Source organism: Strix uralensis, chromosome 18 (genome assembly GCF_047716275.1).
Source record: "Strix uralensis isolate ZFMK-TIS-50842 chromosome 18, bStrUra1, whole genome shotgun sequence".
NCBI lineage: Eukaryota > Metazoa > Chordata > Aves > Strigiformes > Strigidae > Strix > Strix uralensis.
Window position 1 is genome coordinate 8,550,112 of NC_133989.1, and position 14,781 is coordinate 8,564,892.

Consider the following 14,781-nt stretch of genomic DNA (forward strand, 5'->3'; position numbering starts at 1 on the left):
GGCTAAGCACGTATCTTAGCTTCTGTAGCCCAGTGGTTTTTTTGAATCTGAATCATATACTCGGTTTTAATGAAGATTTAGTCACTGTGATTGTAAAGAAAAGCTTGAAGTCATAAACAGAACAGAAATGCTGGAGAAATTTGTGCCCGAATTTGCAGAGGAAATCTGAATTATGCTCCAGAAACAAGTGTTGCTAGAAGTGGATGAAGGTCACGGAGCAAGAAGGGCGAGAGCAGCAGCACTGTAAAGCCCAGGCCTGTAACGTGGGTGGTGGGATGGTCCGAAGAGGGGAGATGTAACTGGTACCTCCGCACTGGCTGCAGAAGGCTGAGGGCACACGGCATGTGCCTGCGGTGAAGCACGGGAGGGAGGCGGCAGGCGCGGAAGGGCCGCGGTGCCGGTGTGGCAGCGCTGAGCCCCCAGCAGCGACCCGGGGGGGCAATGGGACGGGGTGCGTGGGGCACCGAGGGGCCGGGGCCGCGGAGCGAGGGGAGGGCAGCGGGCGCTGGCGGCCCGACAGGGCTCGGCGCGGCGCCCCAGGTGCGGGACTGAAGGCAGAGCAGGTGCTGGGGGGCAGCGGGCGGGGCTGGGCGGGGCGGGGCGGAGCGGACCCGGACCGGGCGCTCCAGCGCAGGCCGGCGGAGCAGCGCGGTGGGGACCCCGGCCGGGGCTGGAGACGAGAAGCGAACCGGGCCGGGGGGGCGGAGCGCACCGGGGCGGGCGGGGCGGGCGCGGCGGGCGCGGCACCTGCGTGCTGGGAGCCCGGCGGCGCCGAGCCCGGCCCCCTCGGCGGCGCCGCCAGACGGCGGCGGGCCGGGCCGAGGCGCTGCTGGGAAGCGCATCCCAGCCCGCCCCGCTCCGCCCCGGCAGCCGCGGCCATGACCGACAACATCCCGCTGCAGCCGGTCCGGCAGAAGAAGCGGATGGACAGCAAGCACCGCAGCGGGTGAGCCGCGGGCCCGGGGCCCCGCTCCTCGTCTGGCCGCCGCCTGTGGTGCGGGGGGCGGGCGGCGCGACCCCCGGCCCCTCGCCTCGGGGCGGCGGCGGGGCTCCCACCCGGGGGCTTTTGGGGGATGCCTGGGGCGGGTGGGAGCCGCGTCGCCCTGCGCTGCGCGGCCGCGGTCCGAGCCCGGGGGGAGGAGAAGGAGACAGAGGAGGAGGAGGAGGAGGAGGGGGAGGCAGGCAGGCGCTGACAGGTTGTTCCTGACGCCATTGCCGTGGCACGCCCGGGTGGAGGGCAGGGTCCTGCCGGGCGGTGCTGCGCTGCGGCCGGGGGCGCCGGGGCTGGGCAGAGTGGGGCCAGCCCTCAGCCGCCGGCTGGCAGCCCCTCGCGTGGGGAGAAAAACCATCCCGGCCGGCCCTCATCCTCATCGCCTTCTGCACCAGAGCCCTCCAGACAAAGCGGTGCCTGGGCAGCAGCGAGCGCGGCTGACGGTCGCCGCCGCCGGGCCCGCAGAAGCCCACGGGCGGGGGGCGGGGGTGTCACCACCGGCTGCCGGTGCCCAGCCCCGCGGCCGGTCCCGCCGGTGCCCCCCGCTGCGGCGCTCGGCGCGGCGCTGGGGAATTACAGGCCGGTGGTTGAGCGAGCGCTCGGCTTTGCTGAGGAACAGCGTTAGGCCAGACGCGGCGTTTGTAGAGCTGAGACAAAGGTCTCTCCAAAGGCAGAGGGCTCCGTTGAACTGTATCAGCTAAAGCAATACAGTATCCTTGGTGTGGGATGTTGCGATATTCTGAGAGGGGGATGTGTTCCTGAAGGAGATGTATGTGTGTATTTATACTGGTATACTCATGAGGGAAGTTAAATAAGAAAAACGATCCTGTCATACTATTTCGTTAGAAAATTCCACCGCTATCCAGACAGGTTGGTTTGTACACAGTGGGGGTGTACAGGGTATCCAAGTTACCTGGCTGTCAGTTATTGCAGTGCTTGGTTTATCCCTGGGTAATTTGTTTTCTAAGATGTGGTGAGTGATACTAGCAAAATAAACCAAAATAAACCAAGAGGAAAGTGATACTTTTTTCCCTTGTTTGTTATGGTTTTGGTTGATAGTTTTGACTCAGATTCCTCTAACTGAAATGGTTCTACACATTTAATATTAGAATTATTCCTTATTATCAACATTGTTTCTAATAATTGATGTAGCAATATCCGGGCCAGTTGATGCTGAGCTGGGAGATGTGTGTGATGCAGCAAGTAATTCCCCAGGGCCTGTGTCACGTGCATCACTGGGCAAGTTCCACCAGGTGCAGCCACCATGTCATTAAATTCGGTGACGTGATTGAAAGGGATCAGAGAGAGGTGGAGGTTTGGTAGATTTTTTTCAAAGCTTCTTGAGTGATTTATTTTCCTAAAGTTCTCTATCTCCACCAAGACCCTCTTGGGTATTACAATGTGGTTAGTAGTGTCTTAACAGAAATTGCCCTGATCTAACCTAAGCTGTGGTTTGTTGGTTGTGAACTCTACCTGATTAGCAGTCACAGAGATGATGTTTCCAGTGTTGGCAAGAAATTCTGGCAGCATGAGGTTGTGAAGAAAGATTGCTTAGGATTTTACTCAATAGCAGTCTGAGTAACTTGGATTTGGGGTTTCTGCTTGGTGCGGAAACTCTGTTTGAAAATGGGACTTATGCTGTATTAGGAACTCTTGTTTTACTGACAAGTAGCCTGTGATATGTCAGTAATTCGATCAAAGAGTGTGGATAGCAAAGCATCAAACTCAAGCGAATCCAAACCAGTATTATAAACCAAAGAAGAAACGAGCCAGCAAGTCAGGGAGGGTCCCTGGTGTGACATCCAGGACAGAGTCCAGGGAATCCTAAGCCATAAACAAGACCTTCTTTATTATGTTCCCTCTGAGAAAAACCGAAACAAAAGCCTTCCGAGTTACCTTCCTTGATACAAGTGAAATCCCAGGGATAAGCAAATCTTGGAAGGCTTCACTTCAGCATAGCCCCGACAGCAATTTCTACTGTGGGGATTTCCCCCTTCCAGTGGGAGCAGGGACCAGAAATCTGTTCCTGTACTGATTGACTTCATAGAAATCTTCAGATACATTATCAAAAAAGTAAGAAATGCCTAATTCTCACATAGGGCAGGTGTCATCCAAGCAAGGACGACGGCCTCAGCCTCTAGCATACTTTGAAGAGAAGCCAGGGAGGAACTTGCACAGCAGCCTTGCAGAGACGAATGATGGTATAGACAGCTGAGATCTGTGTTGAAGAGAAACCATGTGCTTAATAAACCAGTGGGAGAAGTGGTTATCTGTTCCTGAGCATAACTTTAATGTGGATCTTCCTTGCTGCAATCAAAGGCTAAGCTCTAAATTCTGCAGCTGTATGCCTTGAATTCAGCCATATTCTTCCAAATGCTTTGCAGCGCTCTGAAAACCACAGTGAGAGATGTGCCAATTAGGAGGGAAGGATAGCATTAACTGCAGTGGGACTGGTGGGATGGCAAGTGAGCCTGAGCTTCCCAGGGGCCGAGCTCTGCCGGGAAGGGAGCTGCAAGTTCCTGAAGCACCCCAGATGCTCCATTCGGTGCATGACACAAGTTTTTCCCTAAATAGCTTATGGTCTCAGTCCACAATCCTGCAAGGCATTTTTTCAAACCAGCAAACTGCTGTGCTAATGCTGCCTCTGCAATGTAAAAAGGCCTTGATCCAGAAATGGGGGGGGGGAGAATGGGGAAGGAGGAGCTTTACAGTAACATTTCATGTGGCCATTCCATTGTACATGCGCGTGTGCCCTGGCTCTATTTAAAATGGCAAATTCCATTTCAGAGTGAACAGAGAGAGACGGGAGCTCCTGCCCTCCGTCTGCCTGCGCGTGGGGGTGCCTCGGCGCGTGCAAGGCTGGGCTGGCTTCCCACCGCCGAGCTGTTTCGCACCGCGGCCCTTGGCGAGTGGGCTGCAGGGATGGCAGCGCTGCTGGCCCCTTCCTGAGCCACCCCAGCTGCGTCAGTGCACAGCCTGAAACAGGGAAATGTTTGACTCATGTGGAGGTGCATAAAAAGGCTAGGAGGTTGTGCATGGCTTTGGATTTTTTTTTTATCAATGGAAAATTCTTTACATGCTTTTAAAATAATGAAATGTGGAAGGTTTGTATATTAAAGATGCCAAGGACTTAACAGCACAGCCTGTGAGAAACATAGAAACATCATCCAAGAAACATGCTTGTTGTAGAAGTGATTAAATATGTTAATGAACTTCAGCAATAGTTTGACAAATGCTACCCCAGTATTAGACAAATGTGACCCTTTTTTTCCATTAAGTTTGTTTTACGTGAAAAATGCTTATGAAAGCATTTTTCATTTGCTCTCTCAAGTACTTCTCCATCAAACATTCTTCATTTATAAATCTGCTTCTTGTTAATGGCTGTTAGTTGGCATCTGACAGTCAATCTGTCATATTACTGCTTCTTACATCATCAGTAAAAATACATTTTTGTAAACAAATAGAGTCCCAAATGGAGCACACAGTAGACCTGTTCTTCAGCACCTTCAGTTCATTTAGATCCCTGTGCAGGTTAAGGGCCACATCACTTACAGGACTCAAAGTTTCAGATACGGTTCACATTGAAAGAGATGCTTTTGAGTGGTTGTGATTTTATTTGGGGATTTGTGAGTTGGTTTTTTATTTTTATTTTTGCCAAGTTACGATTTAAAATGTGAATAACACAATGCCATATAAGCTGTCTTTCATGTTCTTTCTGTAAAATAATCTTTAAAAGTTCATGCTACACAGTGACTTGCTGGTTTACTATACTTCAGGGGCTATTGCAATATGGTTCAGAATGTGTATTCCTAAACTTTTACAGAAAACCGCTCACATTTCTGTAACTTCATGATTCCAATTCCTAGAAAGTGCATACTATTTTTATCAGCATCTCTAAGCAGCAGTGCAAGCTCTCGGCTGTTTTTCTATACAATCTTTCTTTCCCTTTTAAGGGTCTAGTCTTCTGATTTCCTGATGGAAAGTATTTGATTATTCCTAATGATGCTGATAGTTCTCTGCTGCCAGAAACTGACAACTTCCTCCAGTGACACTGACCTTGCCCTGAGCAGAAAGCTTTGGGGTAATGTGATGGCCTGAGAAGCTCCTTCCCCCATCACCCAGGTCTTTAAGCTTGACACTCAAAAATAAGGATGGTATCCAAAGGAACAGTAGATCACAGAACTGTGCCATGCCTGTAGAATTATTTCAGAGAGGAGCAAGTAAGTTAACTGGAAAAAGCTGATAGCCCCAGCCAAAAGGACTTTTTATTTAATGAGCACCAGGATGATCTGAAAACACATTTGTGTACTTGCTTGTATGTGTTCAGAGTATTTTGTTGCTGGTACCCAACTGAGTGGATTTGTCAGAATGGGTTTTTCTTGAGGTTAAGATTATTCAGTTTCCAGAGGAGAAAGGGAAAAGGCAACTGTCTGAAATGTTCCTTGTTAGGTTCACTACCCATCTTTCTGCATCATCTTTCCCTTTTGCTCTCAGTATGAGTTGTGTTTTGTCATCCCAGCATTTGGACATCCCAAGTCAGATATTTAGCGGCACGGCTCAGGACTTTGCACCCGAAGCGTGGCCGTCTCTCCCCGTGTTACAAGGCCTTGGCAGCTTTGGGGGCTTTTGCTTTGGCTCCTGGGCGTGCGCAGCAGTTGTGCAGTGCCGGCGAACGCTGGGCTTTCACCAGTGTTTCGCCATGGGTTGTGCCAATGCAACCTGGTGCAGCGATAAAAGTGGCTGCAGGGACTGGTGTTTACTCACATTGCAACATGGGCACACGTAAGACAGAAAGCGTTCAGGTAGGGAAACCGTCCCGTCTGCGCGTGACCCTGCGTAGGTTAATGAAACTTGCTGTTAGTCTAGTAAAACACGATCTGCCATTGCAGCCACTCCTGTTTGTGTAAAGTGCTTTGTAAGGATCACAGGTGTCATATAGAACTAATGAGCTTAGTAATGTATTCTTCCTTAATGAAGTTTAAGACATCATTGAAAAGTTAAAAAAAATAAGAATTATGGCAATTGAGTATCTTTGGGGGTGTGTGATAAACATCTGCCTGTAAGAATGAGCACATGGTATTGTGCTTGAGAAATGTCTGTGTTCTTACCAAAAGCTCATTTTCAAACTTATTCCAACACGCCATGGGCTGGCACTTGCGCAGTTAGTGTACAGAGATAACATTCCCACTAGCCCAGGGTTTGGATCGTGGGCTTCTGCTCTGTGCCCACCTGGCAAAGCACAGGCAGCGTGCTGGGTGGTTTGTGGGACCAGAGGAAAAAATAAAGTCACAGAATAGGTAAGAGTTAAATGCCAGCACTGGGGCTGACTGGGTGCCTTCATAACAAAAATGCTCTTTAGGGATCTTTGCATGTATATGGGATAAAAATCAGCATTTGCTGATTGTCAGGATTTTCAGCCGCTGGTGCGCGAGTTCCTTGCTGAGCACTGCATGATCTGGAGGAGGCTCCAAGGCCGTGACGTAATGGGATGCTGGGTGCTGATAAACCTCCCCGCTTTAGGTGTTGCAATGTGCGACTGTTATTGCTGGTTGTAGTATTGTGTTCATTGGTTGGACTTTTTTTTTTTAATGAATTCCTTTACATTGCATAGAAGCCTCATACTGAAAAGGCTATCTAGGAGACTTAGTAGAAATGCTGGATATTCTTTGCTTGAGCACTGATGCTACTGATAATCACCTTCAAAAACTTGCTGGACAGGAAGTTGTTCTTTTGTTTGTCTAATTAGGTTTTCAGTTTGCTTTTCCTGTAATTCAGGAGATTGCAAAAACTGTGACTCTAGCCAGGCAGGAATTTCACAAAACTGTTATTTTTACACAGCAGATTCTTCCATGCCCTTTCTTCCGTATACTTGGACCTACGTTATTTTTAGATTGATTCTCAAACCTTGTAGTAACACAGCATTTGTAAATTAAAATTCTTAAAGCAGCACATATCTTAGTGGTGGGAATGCTACAAGAGGTCATGGCTTTGATTGCAGAACGTGTGTGAAATTTTGGGTAATTTCACTTTTGTGCAATTGCCTTCTACTTCCCTGCATTTGTAGGTGCTGTCAGTATTGGGGGCCGCTGTCTCATTTAGAGCCATACAAGTGTAAGCAGTTTTGCAGTGCTAGGTGTTAGCGTTCACAGACGAATGAATTCACCGTAATTTGGAAAAGACTAAAAGCAATATAATTGTATGTAAACAGTTGGGCAGAGCACACTCTTCTTAAGGTAAAACGTTCTGATTGGTTTGTGGGGTTAATTTGCCATTTTCTTATACATTCATAAAGAAAAAATGCTGATAAACTTACTAAAATGTCTGGAAGTCTGCTTTGGAGATTTAGGTATTGGTTTGAAGATCTGTCCAGATATTTGGAAAGTTTCTTGGAGTGCATTGGTGAATTTTACTTTGTAAAAAAAAAAAAAATTTCCAACACAGGTAAAAAATATATTAAATTATAGTAGTACCCTCTTTAAGCCTTATCCTGTTGTAAATATTATGATATAGGTGTGTAGGTATTTTTGCTGTTGAGTACAATCCCTAGAAGAGGCCCAACCTAAAAAATAAACAAAGGTAACTGGTTTCAGATGTCTGATTACAAAGACTGACTGACTTTCTCTGTAACTGGGAAGCACGTTGTGATGAAACCGGGTGTGCGTATACCAGGTTTGCTACCTTGGGAAAAGCCTCTTATTTAGAGAACTCACAGTCATTAAAACATGGAATCAGGCTAATCATACATGGTTTTCTCCATCATGAAAGAAGGAAAAACTTTTTTTTTTTTCTTCCCTGCAGAGTATATTTATTTTCTATTGTGATCCAAAAGCCACCATTTTCACTATTTTCCATTAAAATATATTTGGAATATAAATGACTATATGCCTTAGGTCTTCATCTGCAAACACAAAACTGCAATTAAAAGGTGTCGAGTTAATAAAATATACGACTGAAGCAAAGTTTATGAATTTGAATTTTTAACACCAACTTTACTGTTTGTTTCCCGTTGGTAACTGCCTTTCAGATGTGGGTCTTATACACAACCATATGGGGAAGAAAGATCTACTAGTTAGTTTTTCTTATCAAGGAAAAAAAGGTTTGTAAATTTGACAAAAATTGATAGTTTCAGGGGCACGTGTAACTTTTTGAAGTGGGTTACATTTAGGGTACTTAATTATGGCTTTATGATACTACCTAGGGAATAGTCAAAGATGGAACTCCATTGTCTTAGGAATGTTACAAATGCAGAGTAACAGGCAATGTCCCTGTATAAAGGTAAGCAGAGATGGCAGCAGTGGTGCTGCAAGTCTGCAGGAAGTCAGATGCCTCTTCTATATACTTGAACAGTAAAGCATCTGCAATTATTTTATTCCAGTAATCTGATCATTGCTATCAGCGTTTTGAACTGTCTCATTACCCACTGTGTTTATTTCTGTCAGATTTTCCTGCATTCTCCTAACTTTCTCTTCTTCAGCAAATGAAGGGTTTGCAAGCCAGAGCTGAGAGCTGCCGAGGCTTTGATAAAGCTGACCTCTACGTGGCCAGTGATAAATGTGTGTAGGTGAAAGCAGTAGGATAGTTAATGAAATTGGGGGACATTACAAGTACTCTGGTTTTGGAATGGAGGGTTTGACTTAACCTGGAGCTGGTAAGAGACTGTATGACACCATCCAAAACTTGTGATTTCATGTTCCCTCAGTACCAATGTGTGGGTGCTATGTAGTGCTCTGCTATCTTGTCAGCATTTTGGTCTCAAAGCTTCTTTGAGTGAGAAAATGATCTCTACTGTGTTTGGGTGGCATTTGTACACTTATGGCTTAGGTTGTTTCGAGTACAGACTAGAGAAAATCCATCTTTCAGGGCTCATCTGTCACTCTTCATGAAATATAATAATGTTGAAGTAATTTGATTATGCAAAAATCCTTTTATCTAGTTTTAAAAGCTTGTGAGAAATTATCTTGCAAGTCAGCCTTGTGAAGTTAATGTCTATGCCTGCTCATGGAGCACTGAATCACATGGTGACACCTTTTCTTTACTTCTGGAAGCAAAGTCGATCTTTATTTCTCTTCTGTACTGAAGAAACTGACTTAACTGATAACACTTCTTTCTGCTTATTTGCATCCAGCAGGGCATAAAACATTAAAAAATGGTATCTCTGTAGGAAACCACCTTCTGTGTGGTGAGTTGTAAACTGTTCATCATGCTGACTGTATCTTCTGGCAAGACGGTGACTTCCTTAAATAGTTACTTCTTTCGGTCAGGTGTGTATTTAACTGAACTTCTGTAGCAGAATGCCAATTCAAGAACAGATCTTAGCAGTGCTTTCTTGAAAGATGTTTGTAAGAGCTCTGAAGCTTTTGGTTATCAATCCGGCTGTTACTGGCTTTCCCAAATGTCAACGAAATTCAATAGGTCTGTTTTTAAAGGAACAGGGGGGATTGGGAAGAGATTGGCTTTCAATAAGAAGCAGTGACAACAGAAAAATAACCCTTTTGGGGTTTGAGAGGGTACAATGCTGCAATTTTGAACAGAGAGGCTTTTTCAAGGTACAGGGAGAATGGCTGATAAGTCCTTGCATCTCCCACAAAGTAACTGATGCTCTGTTTGATTCATTGCCTCAAGTAAGGTTTGTTCCATTGAGCAGTACATGGTTTTATTCACTAAAATTCGTGTGAGAGCCGAGTGTTTGCAGGCCTCAGCAGCCAGGTTGAAAGCCCCGTGAGGTGCCTCGAGCTGGTGGCGGGTGGGCTGGGGCAGCTGGGGGGGCTGTGGCAGGTGGGCTCCAGCCTGTGGAAGGAAAGTCCACCGTTACCATGCTTAATGCATTGCATGTTAATCCTTCACATTCTCTAGAGGAAGTGTTTGCTGTTCCCTCATCCTGGGGTCTTTTGGTTGAGAAGAGCAACATCTAGCCTGAAGTTTGTAGGCTGTGCAGTGGTTTCCAAAACGAGGAATATATTTTTGTTATGTATGACATCCAACTGTGTGCTGGAGGAGATTTTAATTTGGGTAATTTCAAATGTAGGCACCACATCCCATCCCTGGGATTTATTTATTGACTGGTGTGTCCAGAGCTCCCCAACAGCAGTGGCAAGAGGTCAGGGCATGGCCGGGCTGGGGCTGCTGGAGGGACCCTTGGGGAGGTGTTGTGTACTGGTGGTTTAAACAGGCGCTCAGGACACTAGCCTGGGTATTAAATAGTTCCCCCAGAGAGAAGAGAGGATCCTTTAGTAACCATATCAGTTTTAGTGAAGTTGGTGTGGCTTTCCTGAATTCCCACATAGCTTTTAGCAAAAACCAGAAATGATGTTAAACAAATGGCTTTAATATAAGCCTGAGTTGAAAAAGTAAAAAATCAGCATGCTGTCATGTTCATGTTACATTTATTTTGAACAATTTTTGGAAAATTGGCATTACAACGTATAAAAAGTAATTGTCGTGCTGGATAATGGATCATGGCAGTATTTAGTAGAACAAGAACAGAGATACTGCTGACAAAGTAGACAAAAATGCAGGAAAAAATTAGAGCAGAGGTTATATTGGACTAGTCTGATTCAAAATAGGATGAACTTAAATTCTGGCAGCCCTTTCTCTGACAGCTTGGGTTTGTGGCATAGGGTCCAAGTGTTGATCTGGGCTGCCCGAACATGCAGCCTCCGCAGTGGTGCTGCAGTGGGATGGTCACCTCAAGAGCTGAAAATATGAATTACTACAGCTAAACTAACAAACTCAGGCTGTGTAGCTGGATCTGTGGTCGTGTCCTCAGTCAATGAGAATGTGTTATTCATCAGTAGATAATGTATGATTCGCCATTAACATAAACAGAGCTAATGACTGTAATACTGTGTAAAAATAAAATCACTAATTATTTAGTAGCTATTTTCAGATTCCTCTTAAGGTTTAATTTTTAGAGGATTATAGATTATTATTATTCCTTGGCAAGACTGTTTTAAAGTGCAAAAATTCAAACTGCAATTATTAAACCCTTCTGTTAAAAAAAGTATAAATCTATGTGAAGTAGAGGTTGCAGGGAAGGAGAGGAGAATCTCTGCCTGTCTCCATCTCTTCTTTTCTTTAGGACATATAAGATCACTTTACATATATGCATTCCTGTTTAAGTTCAGTTTGTAAATGGGAAAACCCTTTTTTATTTGAGGGAGTTCCCATACACCAACAAGGAAAGACATGAAATAATAGAAAGCACCTGGTTCTATTTTTTTCATGGGCGCTTTCTTGCATAAAACCTGCAGTCCTGGATCACTGCAAGGGGACCTTTCCACCTGTACCCCATACCTCCTTGCTTCCTGAAACCCTTTCCTTCACAGGAGGCGGAAGCTCTCCCAGCAGCTGGCACTGACTCAGCCAGTGGTGAGCTTGGTCTGCACTTCTCCATGCATCGTTTTCTTGAAAGCAAAACAAGGACCCACCCCAGCCCTCATTGCTGCAGGCACATTTCTAGCACTACCACAGGCCTGCCCAGCTTTGAACAAACACATGGTTGCTTGATGTTTTAGTAACAGCTCCACACTGTACGAGATGTTTGCTCATAGCTCGGTGGATTGTGAGGCAGGTCAGCAATGACCCTAGCAGGCAGGGTGACTGTACTTGGTAGAAAGTCAGGCTCTGGGTTTTAAGATGCTTATAATACAGTGGATAATTGACAGATGAGAGGAGGTGAGTGACAGATCAAGAAGTGATGCTCAGCTGTTCTGCCTGGCTGGTGGACAACGTCTGAGGTGTGTGTGTGACTCAGAGAAATGTGTTAAAAATTAACTCATTAATTTAAAATGAAATGTTTCTTCCATAGGTGTTGTGAGTGCTTAAGATGCTGTGGCAGGAGAGACCCAAGGCCTCGTACTGTTTGGCTTGGCCACCCAGAGAAGAGAGACCAGCGGTATCCTCGCAATGTGATCAACAATCAGAAATACAACTTTTTTACATTTCTCCCTGGGGTAGGTGTGAAGAAAGTTGCTTTTCATCATCCCACCTGAATGCTTTCTCCAATTTCAGCGGTTTTACAGTAGACAGGGGCAGAACCTGGAGCCAGAGGAAATAATTAAAGCTGAGGTTGTGTTTGGTGGGCCTTCTGCAAAGGCTGCCCCAGAGCAGCAGCAAACCAGGCACGGATCTGTCCTGAGTGTCCAGGACTACTTTTAGACTGCCCCGAGTTAGTGGTTAGTTCAATATGCATAACTTCTGAACTCCATTAATCTCCTCCCTCCTCTTTTCTTTTTTTTAGGTGTTGTTTAACCAGTTCAAATACTTCTTCAACCTTTATTTCTTGCTTTTGGCCTGCTCTCAGTTTGTCGTTGAAATGAGGCTTGGCGCACTTTACACATATTGGGTTCCTCTGGTAGGTAATTTAAGGTTGGTTTATTCAAGAAAGTTTCATTTTGATGAAATTTCTTTTGCTGCCTTTTTGCACCTTAAATCATTTTGTTAGCTTACTTCTTCAGGCCAGCCTCGTACATGTCGTAGTGTAGATGCGTGTTCTGGCCTTAAGCTTTATTTTGTAGAGGTTTGACAAGGATGTGAGAGGACTCTGCCCCCAACTTGTTCATCTGTGGGGTGTTAACAGGCACAGAACTCTGGCCACTGGCTGCAGTGACTGCAGGGGCAGCAGGGCTTCATGAATAACATGAGAAAACAAATGGAGACTGGAGCGACATGTGTGCTGTTCACAGCTGCATCTGAACATGGGTGTGCTCATGGAGGGTCTGTGTGGGGTGTTGCACCCTCCTGGAGTGATCACACAAGGGCCAGCGCCTGCGGGAGCCCAGACCAGCCTGGCAACTGCAGTGAAGGACTGAAGGGCACCTTTCAAAAGTGACCTTAATGAGTGGCCATATGCGCAATGATGGCAAATTATGCTCCCCTGCCAAACAGTTTGACCTGTGGCCTTGGGATAGGTCAACAGGCTGCTTCATAGTTTAACCACATTGTAAAAAACAAATGAAAAAAACTGAGAAACACCCCACCACAAACCTCCCACATAGAAAATAAATATATAGAGACATATTCACACACATTCACACTCGTTCAAGGTGCAGATAGTCTTTCCTTCCTGTAAATTACTTGCTCTTTTCTTTTGATAGCCATGTGTTTCACCTGTGATCAAAGGGAATCGATAATAATCAGTTTTGAAGCAGAAACTCCAGTGCTGTCACAAGGACAGAAAGAGGAATAGTTGCATAGAATGGTGGTCTTAAATCTCTAAAATGCACTGAATGAGCCAGTTACCACCACTTCAGTGCTTAAATATAGGTACCTATATATTTTTTCTTTTATCCCAATAAAACTATTCTTTCTCTTTCTGTGTGAATAACTTCTCTGCTGCACTTCAGCTCATAGTATTGTGGAATAACTTTGGTTCAGAGGGACATCTGGTCCAACTGCTCAAAGCAGACCTATCTTTAAACTTAGGTTGGTTTGATTCATCTAACTGAGTTTTAAAAATCTCAAAGGATAGGCATCCTTTTTACTTTAAAGAAATGACACAAAACCAACTGAAAATGGGTTAGAAAAGCACAGGGCTTTTTCTAAGATGCTACTTGTGTACTGATTTGATAAACGGTGGTGGTAAAAATTTGTGGTTCTGTTGAGGGAGCTGAGAAAAGGCAAAAGTAATTTTTTCTGCCTTTTAGACTTTTGATACAGTGAAATCCCTGGTAAAAGACAGAAAGAAGTGAAGGGGGCAGCTATTGGGACACTGCTGCTAAAATTCTGTTTGTATTAAAGCCTGGATCTCACCGAATTCTCTCTCTTCTCTCCTTTGCTGTATGAATCTAACACTAGTTTCACAAGATCCTGTCATATAAAGTATACATACACACAGAGGATCTCTCTTTTGGGGTTTTGTATAGGCAGTTGTGACTTGTCTGTGCCAGGTGAGCAATTAGAATTTGTCATATTAGCTGCCAGAAAGCGGGATAAGAAAGGTCTTTGTTCATTACTGACTGCTAATATGACTGTTGGGGATGGAATGACATATGAGATGAGTGAGTCGGCACATGTGGGAATATTTTGGGGCGATTATTGGAGGACTCTTCAAACAGCTGAAACAGAAGTTGAAAGTAATGTGCTTTTTATTTTGGAAAGCAGGTAGGAATTTCTAGCTAAATGCACAAATGCCACTCGTAAATAGAAGAGAAATGTTCATTCTTTTCTTGATTTGTTGGTTATGGGAAAGAGATCTTCCACGGTGGTGCAAAACAGACTGCCGTGGTCCTGAATGCTGCAGGGTGAAACGCTTCTCTGAAAATGTTGTAATAGTGGCTTTTTACTTTCTAGGTTCATAAATATGGGATTGAACACAGGCTTTTTTTTAAAAAGTAATTGCCCATTCTTGGGTCTCTTCATGTGTCTGCATTTTTAAGTACTGCAGAAACATACTACATTGCATTTCAAGACTGATATTAATGAATCTAGATCATGCATTTAGATGTAGATGTATGTACTAGAACTAGGGACTATTTAGTTTTCTTACAGGATTGTGAGAGCTGGCAGGTTAAGTGTACCACAATATTTTAATAATTAAAGAAACTGCTCTCCTTCAGTCTTAGTAGCTGTTAGGTCATTCTTCATCTTTTTTTCTGTGTTTAAAAAAAAAAAGTGACAATTTGAATTGTTACTGTGTTGGGTAGTGTTAGCAATGCTCCACAGCATTTACGGTCGTGGACTTGAGGTTCACAGGTTCTTTGTGCCCAGATTAACAGCTCATACACACACTTTCTGGATGTGTGTGCATAGCTGTTCTTTCTAAAAATGAAGTTACTTAAAGTTGGAAATTG

At 45.0% G+C, this 14,781-nt stretch overlaps 1 protein-coding gene across 1 annotated transcript in view; it reads left to right on the plus strand.

The window, feature by feature from the left end:
- Nucleotides 1-870: 870 nt before the first annotated feature.
- ATP9A (ATPase phospholipid transporting 9A (putative)) overlaps nucleotides 871-14,781 on the plus strand; it is a 64,826-nt gene continuing 50,915 nt past the window's right edge. Inside the window, exons 1-3 of the mRNA XM_074888193.1 lie at nucleotides 871-946; nucleotides 11,799-11,943; nucleotides 12,231-12,344. Of these exons, the coding sequence (XP_074744294.1) occupies nucleotides 879-946; nucleotides 11,799-11,943; nucleotides 12,231-12,344 (327 nt within the window). The 5' untranslated portion in view covers nucleotides 871-878. The remainder of the gene's footprint in view (nucleotides 947-11,798; nucleotides 11,944-12,230; nucleotides 12,345-14,781) is intronic.